Raw genomic sequence first — 13,620 nt, 5'->3', positions numbered from 1 at the left:
ATGCTCCCAATGCCAGTGTGGCCAGAGCACTGTCCACTGTTGCACCATGTAAGTTCCACAAAAGCAGAGGCACTAGTGGACAGAACTACAGCAATGCTCCAACTGGCCACCCTCCCTATAGCTAATTCCTTAAGTCATGGCTCCACAGAAAGTCTTTTTTACAGACATATGGTCTTCATTTGCTTAATCAGCTGCAGGGCCAAGATAACAAGCTGTGTTTGGAATCACTGTAGTTTTTTTCAATTTGTGGAATAATCTTTTCTGTCATTTTTCTGGTTCACTGAAGACTTCTAAGACTTTTTTTTACTACACATCTTGACACGGAAGGTAGAAGTACAGGATATTTAGCTTTTCCCATAAGCTGGAGATACCTTTTTTCCCTAATCTGCCACTCCTATTCATTTTGATTTACTGCCTCTGGACTTTTGTTCTCGCTGGTACAGTATCTGTGGCCATCTCCCTCAGTTCTACCTACACTTCAGAGATGGATGGAGGTCTCCTCATTGCAAGCATGGTCTGGTATTTGTGATTGGCCCTTTAGATCTTTTTGTCTGTCTCTATGTCCCTTGCTTAGCACTGATCCTTCTTCCTGGGATCATGATCTGACAGGATTTTCCAGGCTAGCTGAGAAATTATCATGTGTTTTAAAAATGCATTTGCTCCAAGATAAAAAATTAGGTGTTTCTCATCCCACTGAAACTGCATTGAATTAAAACTGAAATTGGACTCATGGATGGAGACTTGGCTAGACATGGAAGAAGGCAAGTGTGTTCAGATCAGAGTAGAAATTATATTATTGTCTCAAGCTTGGGTCTCCCATGTTGAATTGAGGTCTCAATTCAAGTTTCTGCTCTGCCATCTGGGACAGAGCAGGTTACTGCTCTGTTTACTGTCCTCTGCTACCTGGGACAAATCGCTCGCACTGTCTGTGTACCTTGCTATAAAATTAGTACAATTCTTTGATAATTCCTGTCCTGTGAGAGATCTGAGGGCCTAGGCTTTGAGGTTTGTGGTTATATGAACCTTAGACTTAAGTAAAGTGTCCCCACCAAGATAAAACTTCCTTCTACCACCTTTACAATATGTTCTTGTGTAAACAGTGCCCTGTATATTTTAGTGTTTGCATGTGCCTTTCCTTAACACAGTTATCCTTTCTCACACACAGATGTGACAGACTTTACTAATAAATTAAAGCCAATGTACATTATACGTAGCATTGTCAGTTTAATGTCAAGTTTGTAAAATCTTGTTTACTTATGATCTGTGAGCTGAAATGCCTCATGCTTCCTCTTGTTCTTCCCCTCCCAATAGCAGTGATAAATCAACCTACTGGGTTAAGTGACTGGATACACAAACTGTTGTAATGGGTCCTGCACTTACTTTCCCACACAGAAATCTCACATTCTTGATCCCTCTCAACTGAAATGCTGGCCTAAGAAACAAAGTTCTTGGACTGCTTTCATTGTAGCACACCTCTTCTTTGAGTTGTCCATAGATAATAGCTAGATTATTGGGCAGTTTTAGTAACATGACTGCTCTGAAATCATGCTGTATTTCTCTCTGTTGATTGCATTGCACTAAAACACGCAAGAAAAAAATGAGCTGGTCATCTTGCATTACTTGGATTATCTCTATTGTTATCAGCAAGATGTAACCAGAAACTCCAGCTGAAGAAGGATTAGAGTAAAATAGCGAGGTAAATCTTCAAGAAAGTCTCCAAGACTTCTCTCTGCCTTAGGAAGAAAGAGGATATTCTATCCATCAGAATAAGTGAAAAGGAGGCACAGAAATAGGCAGAGCAATGATTTTCTTAGAATGTTTTTAGTAAGTAATTAACCAGTTGGGAAGCCAACACAAGATTTCAACAGAGCTACATCTGTTAAAGAAACCTGCTCCCCACCCACACAAAGCACCTCTCATCCTGTACACAAACATGAAGAAATGTGATGTTATAAGGGTCACAAAGGACCCAAATAATCAATACATGAACAGAATATCCTCATGGAGTTTGCTGCTGTAAGTGTTTTCAGCACCACAGCATTTTGTTGGGTTCCTCTGAATTCACAGATCATGCAAGAAGGCTTCTTCATTGTCCCTTAACACTACTCAGGCTTAGGCAGGTCACTCTCTGCTGCTGTCCAAAGAAAACTGTGTGCAAGTTCCCTCCATAGCTTGCATAGCTCTTTGCATATCTTGCACCTAGAAAACAGGAGGAGGTCCTGCACTGGGAGCAGCTGGGCAGTCTGGAGGTTGAGAAAGAAAATACATAAGTGTGTTGGTTGAATGTTTAGTTTTTTCAGAGTTGAGCAACAAGCGCATCCTTTGTCACTCAACACCAACCCAGAAAGTTGTCTATTCTTTTGTTTTGGCTGTAACAAATTCTATAAGTTTCACTCCAGTACACCTGCATCACAAATTTCCACATGACTGATAATTTTTATTCACATATGAGAACTGCTGCAGGGTGCCTGAGAAGCAAAATATTGCATGCCAAGTACATAACATGCAAGAAGAAAAAAAAATTAAATATCTCAGTAATTTTAACAGAATAAATGCAGTGCAATTTGATGGTCCTTTTTTCCCAAAATACCATGGAACATTTGTTCCAGATCACCTTTGAGGACATGGAGGAGTCAATACCCTGAGCAGGATTCTATGCTACTTCCCACAGTATCATCAGCCTAGAGGAAATTGTTACTTCTCAATACCTAAAGGTTGCAAAGAGCCAGTGTGAAAAGCTGGGGCACATCCTTAGGCATCTCACAGATGTTCATCAATTAGGTCAGGCAGCACAGGAGCAGGACATGAGAAGGGAGAATGTGAACTTTCTCCATCTTGACTGCAACCAGCACAAAAGGCAGCTTTTCCCTAGGATCAGGGTGTAATATTTCACTATCCTACTGTGCCTTTCTCCCTCTCCTTTAATTGGAAAATGAACACGGTCTGAAGCACCGACAGTATCCCAAACCACAATGCTGTTCAATTGGCTTCATACATATTTCTGAGAGATTCAAAGGAGATATGTGGACTGTTGATTTCAATAAAGAAATTCCCAGGGCTGAAATGTCCACTGATTAGGAGTCAAGGGTATGGTAGTTATCCTCCATTTCAGGGCAGGGCATAAATCAGCACTGCCAAGTCTAACTCACTACAGACAGGCTGATTATCACAGCTTTATCAAACATCTGCAAGCACTTTATCTCTTTTCTGTCATCCTGAAGAGTGATAGTCTAGTAACCAAAGAAAAAACAATTTACCCAGCTTACTGAGTTGAAAGCCAGCTAAGATGTCACTGGAAGCAGTGGTCTCACTGTGACCTGCATTGCACTAATCCTGGCCTTCTCTCATGGACTTCCTGAGCTACCTTTCAACTCTGGAGTTTGAGTAGATGTGGAGTAGCCAACCCAACTTGGAGTTCAGCCTCTACTCCCAAAACCACGCAAGAAATCACCACAATTATGCAGTCAGAGTTATTAATTCAGGAATTGCAACCTGTGCATATCTGGTAATAAGGGATAAACTTCGTCACCAAGAAGAGCCACAAAGTTTGAAATACTTGAACCTAGCAGGTGAAAGCTAAGCAAAAGGGACCATACTGGACCTCTTTGCTATCAAATTATTGTCCTTGGAAAGTATGTCTGCCCCTGACATATCCAGCCTCTGCAGAAAAGGAACAGTTTCTCACTGGCTATTAGAATTAAAAAATAAAATATATGCCTGTTTCTTCATAGAAGACGTGAGCATATGGATCTTCTACGTGATGAAAAGCTTAACAAGGAAGATAATGGTTATCTAAGACCCATGTTTTAAACCCTAATTGGTTGAAACTAAGCATGCAATTTTGTTGTGATTGACAACCATCATGTCTCTAATGGTTTTCTCAGGGCAAGTGCTAAATACTCCTTCTAGGCTTGAAAAGCGCTTCCTGTAACTGCCTCCCAACTCTGGTGTGACAAAAAAGCCACACCTATTTCTCCAGAAATAGGAGAACAGGTTTGTCTGTTAGAGCAAACCTTTCTTCCTGTGTGTAATTGCCTTATCTTAATGTCCACCCCATGAAGTAATTTTGCAGAAACTTCATTGGTGCTAGCCATGCATGGTCAGTTTGCTCAAGGGCTGTTACCACAAATTCCCTCTCTATATAAGGTCTCTGAGAAGATGAGCTTTGTACAGGCCATCTCCCTTCTGGAAGTCTCATAAATCTGCAAGAATGGTGAGTCCTTACTCAAGTCCATCTTGTACTGTAAAAGACCACAGCATGTTGCTATAGATTTTAAAGGAGTTTCTGTTGGATTTCTCTCAGTACTTGGCACATTAAAAAACTTGGAGAATGCACAAATTCTGTGTTACGAGAGTAAGAGTCAAAGAGAGGCAAAGGCAGGTAAGAACTTGGGGTGAAAAGTCTGGATAATATCTGAACACTGCTGAACTCAAAAAAAGGTATCTTGATTTTTTACTCCTTTGTCACTCTGTTGCAGTTTTCTGGGTTTTAACCACTCTTCTGCAAAATAAAATGCTAAATTTGTCTCCTCTCATCTCTCAGGAGTGACTTGCTTTTATAAGCCACCAGTCCTACTCTGAAATGACACACTTGCATACAGTATGTGTTTGTGATTGTTTATTCCTGGACTACCTTTCTTCTCTTACCCTTCAAACATTTCAAACTAGTATTGAAACTTCAGCTGAATTTTCAGAAAAAACTCACTAACAAAGGTTACAGAATATAGAATTATCTAGGTTGTAAGTGACACCTGCAAGTAAGATACAGAGCCAAGACTTGAGTATTTAACTTCACCTAAAGTTATTTCACTTGTTCCTAATCCTTCAGTATTAGGGTGAAACATTCTGTAGTTCTTCAGACAGCAGTAAAGAAGTTTTTGCAACTGTAAGTGAGGTTAGTGGAAAAAAGAGTCGGGGACCAAGCCTATAGAGAAAAAAAAGACTAGAAAACGTAATGGGTAATGGAAAGGAATAGACCACACATTTTCCACAAGCAGTAGCTGGGTCTAGCAGTCAATGCTTGATTTTAACAACTTGGAAAGACAGATATTTTTTCCCCTCCCATGAGATGCTCTGTCTCTGCTTCTTCAAAATGGTTCCATATTCCTGATAAGTGTGTTAAAGTGTCTAAACTGCAAAAGACAACTGGATTTTAATTTGAAACCCCAATGTATTTTCCTGTTATTTATCATCAAGACATCTTAATAGTTACTGAAGGATTGATATGAATTTTGTTTTCTTGTTCAGAATACCATCTTGGCCTGCCTTCTTGCTGTTGCCATCAGCATGCCACTGTCTGATGCTTCTTGTGTCTTTTTGCCATTCAAGCCAGGGATATCTAATGGTGCGGTTGTAGGTAAGAAGTCAAGTGCCCTCAACTTGACAGACATCATCAGAATCACTGCTTGATTTGTCCATCCTGTGCAATTCATCACAATTTAGAAATAAGTGGAAACAGTGGAGAGGAATCAAAGGGAAATGGGAGGGAAATGGGGTGTGGAGAACAATATGTTATTAAAAGAGCAAGTTATTTGGGGAGCTTAATACAAACCAAATTACAAATTATCTTTTTCCAGGGAAGTAGCACAGTTTTAGTTTACTCATCTGCATGAAGTAGTAATTAATATTTTTACCATGGAATCACATCTCTGAAATCAGAGAAGGGACCTGTACAGTGTAAGTGTGTGTGGTCAGTATAAAACAGGAAACAGATTTACAAGTATTCAGCACCACAAAATGTACACACTTCTTGTTTCTGTATCCCAAAAAAAATTCCTAAAAGCAGAATGGCTGCATCCCTTGAGTCTGCATCTGCCCTTCCTGAACACAGCTAGTCTGTCAATCTACAGATGAGTGGAGCTGCAGGAAAAAAGTTCCCAAAAGAGAAGCATGCTATCAACACAACAAGAGCTGATGTGTGCCAATATGCAAAAAAACCCTAAGTGGTCTAAATTACACCTTTACCTGGGAAAGCTGGTGCTACTACTTGAAGAAATGACTTAACATCGCCAAAGAAAAGAACATTTATAGGCGAAGACACAACCTAGAAGCCCCATCACTCACTCGTTCTGTTCTCATAAAATTCTGCTTTCCAGATCAATTATTTAGGAGGCCTCTGGTCTATTCTGTGGCTGAACAGGAACTTTACATCTAACATTTGCTTTCTTCCTGCAACTGAGGACTGGGAAAAGTTTTTTGATCAGACATAGTCTTGCTTTAAAGGAGGAGTCAACAAGAGATGGTGTTAATAGGAAAGTCAAAGCCTTTTTTAATTCTGGCCAGGTCTGTGCCCAATTGTCTTTCTGCTGGGTTCTTCAAGTTCCACACTTGAAGATGAACCACTCCAGGAAATCCCATGCTGCTAAGAACCTCAGGAGACAGAAGGACACAGGTCTCTCTTCTCCATGCATTAGGGTGGCACACCCTGCTCTGCTGGGGAACCTCTGAGTATGGCAGATAGGGATTTTAATGCAAAAAGTCAGCAAAGATCCCACCCATTTTGTACATGCAACAGTTGTTAGTGAATGGTCTGACACTGAAAGCTGCTCATACATTACATTTTCAGGCTGCCTCGACGAGGAAGGAAACGTCCACAAATTTGATTCCCAATGGAGGACCAAGGACTGCAATGATTGCTCCTGTTCCAAGACTGGAATTGGCTGCTGCACTAGGTGAGCTCAGAGCAGCAGAGGGGTTGTTCCTCTGCTGCTGTGATACAACACAAACCACTTCCCTTCACACAGGAGTTCCTGAGAAATAACAACAATCCTTCTCCCACTCACTTCCTATGACAAAGTTACACATTAATCCAACACCATCCTCACTGAACATGCAAGAAATTCCTCTGAAAAACTAGAGGTTGTATTTAACAAATAATTCTTGATTTAAAATAAAAAGAAAATTTAATTTTTCTCAGGGCTAAAACAACAGGCAAGTTATTGATTCAAGAGAGAACACTCTAAGAAATTTCTACTGATCCTAGTCCAGATCTTCCCAAAGCCACACATTGCCTCACTTTCCTCTGAGAAGCAGCTCAAGGTAACTTGGCTGTATTTTTTCCCATAGTGATACCCAACCACTCATGCAATATTAGTTCCATACTGTGGATGAAGAGAAGAAGCAGTGATATTGGAATAGCAAATAAGCACAACAAACATCCCTTGGGTGTAAATCAGACCAGAAAAACTACAACTCTCCCTTCATCCTGCTTACACAGCAGGCTGAGTAACATTCGAGCTAGGACCTTTGTGCAAGTTCCCTTTTCTGCTCCCAAAAATCTCCTCAGTACAGCCTCTTCATACCAAAGGTGCAGATACCACCTGAAGTGGAAGCTGCTTATTTCTTGGTCTCATCACCTCTTTTTCTTTTCCCAACCACAGCTATATGAGACCAGTCGACTATGATGAAGAGAAATGTGAAAGCATTTTCAACGAGGAGACTTGTTCTTATAAAGTAGTGGAGAAAGATGATCACTCAAAAGAATGTCCTGTCCATTCATGGGTGGGGTAACGGAAGAATGGTGGATTGGGGGAACATTTCCTTTTATTGTTCTAATGTTCTCTCACAAATTCAAAAACACTTAAAATGCAACTGTTAAGTGAAATCTACTCATAAAGCCCAACATATAATGAAACTGATTATCTATTCACAAAAATGTCCCTTGGTTTCTCTGCCTTATGCTTCACCATGAACAAAGAACTGACCTGTTCCTTCCTTGAGGTCAGACATTAAAGGTGACATTTTAAAGCATTCTTGGTAGCTGCTAATCAGTGTTCTTCTCTGGTCATGTTTCAGTGCCAAGGAGCATATTCTATAATCTGTGCAAACCTGTATCTTAAAGCTAAAATAAAATCAAATAAAGCATTAGAAATTCATGTGACTTATTGTCTTCTTTAAGGATGTAAACCAAAATAATTAAAATTCCAAAAACAATGGGGAAAAAATGAAAAGCTACTTGAAAATCTTTCTGAATGCTCTGTTTTCTATAACGTCTTACATGATTAACTTTTGTCTTCTATGGCTTCCTGAACACCAACCTATGGACTGCAAGATCTACCAGCTACCCAGTGTAACCCACTATTATTCTTCCATTACACTGAGAGCATAGCACACCCAATCATCCACCTGAGCTTTGAGTGAAAAAAAGGGTCTTTTATTCAGATTAACCCTTTAAAAATGCAAGGTTTTTAATCGGGCTATGGGCAGCATTGTGGCTGCATAGAATGACTGATCTGTGCTGGGCTCAGACAGGGAAGCAGCTCAGCAAATCCACAGACAGTAACTGAGAGGGAAACACTTGCCAGTATGAGCTCTCCTTTGGGGCACAGCTTTATAATCTTTATAGCACTTTTATTCAATTTCCACACATGACTATGAGCATCCTACATCTCCATGTTCTATTTCAGAAAGTGTGTCAATGCCTCCATAGCTTGTAGTTTCAAATTACAGAATGAGCATATACCTCACGAGCAGTGCCCAGTCCTGCAGTCTGCAGGGTAAAGGCAAACCTCAGCTTGTATTGGCTTTAACTTCATGATTCACCAGATGATCTCCAGAGGTCCCTTTGAATCCTTGCAGTTCTGTGATTCTATCCACATTCAGTGACATTGCTGGGAGACACTGTCCCCACTGCAGCTGGGCAGTGAACCTGTTTGCTACCCTTTGCAAGCCTGTTCTAATATAAAGTATAATTGAAGGCATCTTCTAATGACACCATGCCTAGCACAAACTCCAACAGTTCAGGGTTTAGGCTAGAGGACTTGAAAATAATTTCTGAGGAACTACTCCACCCTGGTGCATTGAAACTGTAGGGTTGCTTTTTCTAATTTTCCCCAAAGGAGGTGACACAGAGCGGGGAGCAGTGTGGATAGAGAGAGATGTTTTACCAGGGAAGGCAGTGATAAGACAAGGGGTAAAGGTATTAAAATAAAGCAGGCTACATTCAGATTAGACAGAGGGGAGAAATTCTTTAATATGAGGATAGTGAGACACTGGAACAGGTTGCTCAGAGAACTTGCGGATACACCATCCTTGGAAGTGTTTTAGGCCAGGTTGGACAAGGCTTTGAGAAATCTGGTTTAGTGGAAGGTGTCCCTGCTCTTGGCAGGAGGGTTGGACTAGATGACCTCTAAAGGTCCCTTCCAACCCAAACCATTCTATAGACATCTTTCTGTCTGCAACAGACTTCCAGGTGCAGTTGTAAGGCAATTCTATAGAGAACATCAAGACATAAGTAAGTTGTGACCAAAGATTTACTTCCCTTTTTTAAGGCTGACTAGACATATGCACCCAAATCCCAGAAAAGTCAGCCTGAAGCAGCACTCCTACACAATCCAGAACTATTTAATCACATTTTAAATCCACCCAAGCACCTTTCTCCACCATCTGCCAAGTCATCTTTGATGTGGATGTACCCTGTTTGCTATGACAAAATAGGAAAGGTTCATTTCCTGCCTAACCCAAAACACCTCATAGAGCATTCTGCTCTCTTCTTGTCTGCTCCAAGTTTCAACATGGAAACTGCTGATTTTACCTATTGCATCTAGTTTTGGAACACCAGAAGCACAGCAGGGACCTGGCTCCCTTCTGTAGCAAGGAGTCTAGCTATAGGAAGACAACAAAACCCTCAAACCTGGAAAAACAGAAACAGAGCATACAAAATTCTGCTTTGAACGTCCCACTTTTGCCAAGTTGTTTTGCCTTGGTATTTCTCTACTTCAGCATTCACAGCTACAGTCCCATACAAAGAATACATCCCCTAGCCTCAAAACTTTTAGATCATAACACCACTAGATTCACAAAGTGGAAAGAAAATACTCACAGGAAAGTTTCCTCCACTATCCTGTCAGTTTAAAGGTTGAGGTGGCTCTGCAGAACCTTGAGGGGCAAATCCCAGGTAGAGCAGAACAGGTTGTGTGCTCTCTTACCCCAAATTTCCCTTTTACCTCCTGAAAGCCCACAGCTTTCCTGGTAGAAGGAGAGGCAGTTTTGGATAGCTGGCCCTCCTCTTCCAGTAAGTCTTTTTAAGGCAAGCCTTTTAAATATTGGAAAGGTGTTCTTGTCCGAGAAATGAAATCCAGTGCTTAGCCTACCAAAGCTTTTAAATCAAACACCAGAACACACATATAAATCTGATGCAAGTTTTCCTATTAAACATGGCTTATCACCTGAAGCTTAATAGCTTTGTACCCATTCATATTTTGTGTCCAATAAGATTTTTGCCCCAATATTAAAATAAAAATCCAACTTAAACAAGGAAAGCACATATCTCATTTACATTATGCATACCAAGGAAGCCATAGATTTTTAATTCACATTCTGCTCTATGCCAATTTTAAAATCTCAGATAAATTGAATTCACGAGAATTTTGCCTATTTACTTTGCTCTTAGTTAAATCTTCTGTTAGTATGCAGGAAAGTTTGCATTAGCACCTTTTCAAAGCCTGAAAGTTTCTATTAAAATCTAATGTTTCCCGGGGTCAAGCTGTGGTTTACTTAAGGGTGAAACTGATTGGAATTTATTTGCTTTATGACAGGTATATACATGAAACTGTAGAACACACAAGTCATATGACCAATCTAAAACACACAGCAAGCCTGGGTTACTTTAACCTTCTTCCCCATACTCAAAATTCTGTTTTCACATTTTATTTATCTCAGGAGGTCTCAAGCACTGACCCATGCTCTTTACACTTCTCCAGGGCTTCAGTGCTTTTGCACAGCCAGTGCTTCCAGTAGATCTCCATTAACGATTGCTGATAAACCGCACTGTGCTTTTTGCACAATGTAAAAGCATCAGGAAGTCAATCTTGAATCCTTTGTACAGAGGGAAGACAGTATCACCCAGCACAAGTGGTGACCAGACTGCTGCTACAGCACCCCTAATAAATAGCAAACCATCTTCTCACTGAAAAGTGCCAGGTTGTACAGGTGGTAGTTTTTGGGAAAATAATAGATTTCATTTGATTTCCCAGGAGTTGCATGAGCATTAGGTGTAGGGTCCTACCTAATGACTCACTCCCATGATTTTAGCTAAATATGGAGGCAGCCAATTATCAGAGACAGCAGGAATATTAGTTTCACTTATTAACTTCTCTAAAACAGGTTGACATGAACCGTTTTGAAGTCAGGTCAAATTTATTTTTGTGCTTTAACCCAATTTTGAGGCCCACCATAATGTTTGGTAATTAAACAATACATTGATGTAGTTTTGAAACACAGGGTAAAGTAATAGACATCCAGCAGATCATGTCTAAAGCCACTAAAGTCTTCCAAAGAAATGTTTTCAATGTGGGCAAGTTGTGATAAAGTTATAGAGTTGACCCTAGTCAGAGCCTTGGTGATATGGAGCCACCATCTCACCACCCCTCTGCTTCACAGGGGAATCACAGCCCAGTCCCTCCAGCTCCAGGCCTCTCCTCAGTAAACACAGGACCCTTCTAACTGTCAAAATCTTCCCAGATCAGAACTGCCTCTTTGGCTCGGCTCTGAGTCCCTGCTTTAGCCAAACCACTACATGATTTGACCAGTTTACTTTGGCAACTGCCCTGACAGATGCAGGAGCGAGACAAACGGGGAAAGGAGGTGCTGGATGTTCCTCTCTTTGCTTCACAGAACTCAAGCAGGGGACGCACATTAACTGGTGCTGTTCCCCCATAAGCCAGTAAAGGAAGCTGTTTGACCTAAGTCAGTGTATCTAGAACTGGGCTTCAAGAACTTCCAGCACAACAGAGCCCAAGGGAGAAGGTACAGAGGGAAAGCAGCAAACTGACAAACCGTGTCTCAAGGTACTCAGCCTTCTCAGCCATCACCTAGGCTGAGAGAACTTATCCTTCCCTTAAAAGAGGATCTGTGCTTAACAATGCAGCCCCAGAAGACGACTTTGTTTACAACTGCACAACAGAGAATCCTCTCTCCTCCTTGTTTTAATCTTTTGACATGGAAAACCTTGTTTGTCTCAAGAGGAAATGTCCAAGCAGGTCAGCAAGAAGGTGAACAGAGTCAGGCTCAGTCTCTTCTCTGCTCCAGATCCCACAGACAACTCCATGTTTCAGGCTTCCATAAGCATTTGGAATTTTTTATTCTCAATTAATCCAAGATGCTTTAAGCTGTCTTTTTTTTTTTTTTTTTTTTTTTTTTTAGGACACAGTGCACACAGAACACTTTAATATACACTTCAGTTTCAGGAGGTAGAGCTAACAGGCACCTCTGGAAGCAATAGCCTCAGTCACACTTCAGCTTCCTATTTTATATGTATATTCTTTACATATAAATGTATTTGTCTGTCTGAGAAAGAGCAAAAATTATATGAAAGTTATTAATACAGTTATTTCTCTCCAAGGAGAGAAGGATAACTAACTAATTAAAAAACAAATTTAATTAAGAGAATAATTTGAAACCCACCATGCTCTTCAAGTCAGAATTGCTTATTACCTTTTCCTGCAATTATATTCTTATTGGAGATATTATCCACTGTAACACTTATTTCTTTTCAAGACACAGCACAAGATTTATCAAGAATTATAGTGGGGACAGAGAAGAAGTAGGTCTGGCCTCTTGCTATACTAGACCCTAATCAATTGGTTTCAATTAAAATAAAACCAAATTCACAGTAGTATAAGAGGTTTGTTATGTTTTCACCTTGTTGCCTTTGCTAACAAGTTACTTTGAGCAGATTATTCCCATCAAAGAGAAATTCATTTATTTAAAAACTACCAGAGAAAGAGTATTTCCTCAAAGCACTTCATTAGACACCACAACTGTTTCCTGCAGCAGAACTGCACACAGAGAGCGTGATCTACCAAAATCATAATGTTAACACAAAACTTGACAGCAAAGCTAAAAGCGACGTACAACAGAAGCTCTAAAGTCTCTTGCTAAGTTCATGCAAACAAAGAATGACTCAGATCTCCTGTCACAACAAACAGTGGCCACCTCCTCCACAACTGTTACTTGACTCCAAATCCCTCAGGAGAACACACTTGTTCTGCCATTTCCCCTTCTGTCCCAAAACCACTTTCAGTGCAGCTTTGTTTCCTCTAGCTGTTTGTCAATCAGTGGAAGCTAACGAGTTCAGGCATACCAATCAAGTGCCTAATTAAAGCCAGGTGTGCTAAAAGAGCCACGCTAATGGAATTAATGCAACTCATTAGGCTGGGAGTGCTCTGGCAACTTTTGAAACTTGTTAATGTCTATGCTCCAGTGCAGTAAAGCATTGAATCCCTGCAGCCCTAATGTAGCCACAGTGATATGTGCTAATTTTTCTGGCTGGTTCTGAGAGGCAGCCTCATATACTATGTGTTTTAACAGTCTAATGTCACAAAGACCTGGACACCTTTAGTAAGATATATATTGAAGGAAATGTCCTCATTTTACTGTTGCAGAAAAAACACTTCCTTTGGTGTCTGATTCCAGCTGTGCTTGAGGCAGGACATGCATACAGTGAAATAAAACTGGAACTTTTTCTTTCTTTGCCTTCCTCAGTCCTTAGCATTGCTTCTGGACTGAGACAATACACATCTCATCTCATTTTTGCTGCCAAAAAGGTGCTACCTTGTCATGCTGATCTGCCTCTAGTCCCCAGGCCTGGCTTTGCCTCAACAGCTGAGAGATACATAACTA

The 13,620-nt window shown here is 40.6% G+C and overlaps 1 protein-coding gene across 1 annotated transcript; it reads left to right on the top strand.

The window, feature by feature from the left end:
- Positions 1–4,200: 4,200 nt before the first annotated feature.
- Positions 4,201–7,861, top strand: MSMB (microseminoprotein beta). Its single transcript, XM_053983873.1, has 4 exons — positions 4,201–4,213; positions 5,248–5,356; positions 6,566–6,671; positions 7,380–7,861. Exons 1-4 carry the CDS (start codon positions 4,211–4,213, stop codon positions 7,507–7,509), a joined length of 348 nt encoding a protein of 115 aa, XP_053839848.1. The 5' UTR covers positions 4,201–4,210; the 3' UTR covers positions 7,510–7,861.
- The last annotated feature ends 5,759 nt before the right edge of the window (positions 7,862–13,620 follow it).

This window comes from Vidua macroura, chromosome 8 (assembly GCF_024509145.1).
Source record: "Vidua macroura isolate BioBank_ID:100142 chromosome 8, ASM2450914v1, whole genome shotgun sequence".
NCBI classification, from domain to species: Eukaryota; Metazoa; Chordata; class Aves; order Passeriformes; family Viduidae; genus Vidua; species Vidua macroura.
This window is presented reverse-complemented; position numbering and strand designations above follow the sequence as displayed.

Bases quoted from the DNA above. Each gene is read 5' to 3' on its own strand.
- MSMB (XM_053983873.1), top strand. The intron at 5,357-6,565 runs GTAAGAAGTCAA...TTACATTTTCAG, and splicing joins ATCTAATGGTGCGGTTGTAG to GCTGCCTCGACGAGGAAGGA. The intron at 6,672-7,379 runs GTGAGCTCAGAG...TCCCAACCACAG, and splicing joins GGAATTGGCTGCTGCACTAG to CTATATGAGACCAGTCGACT.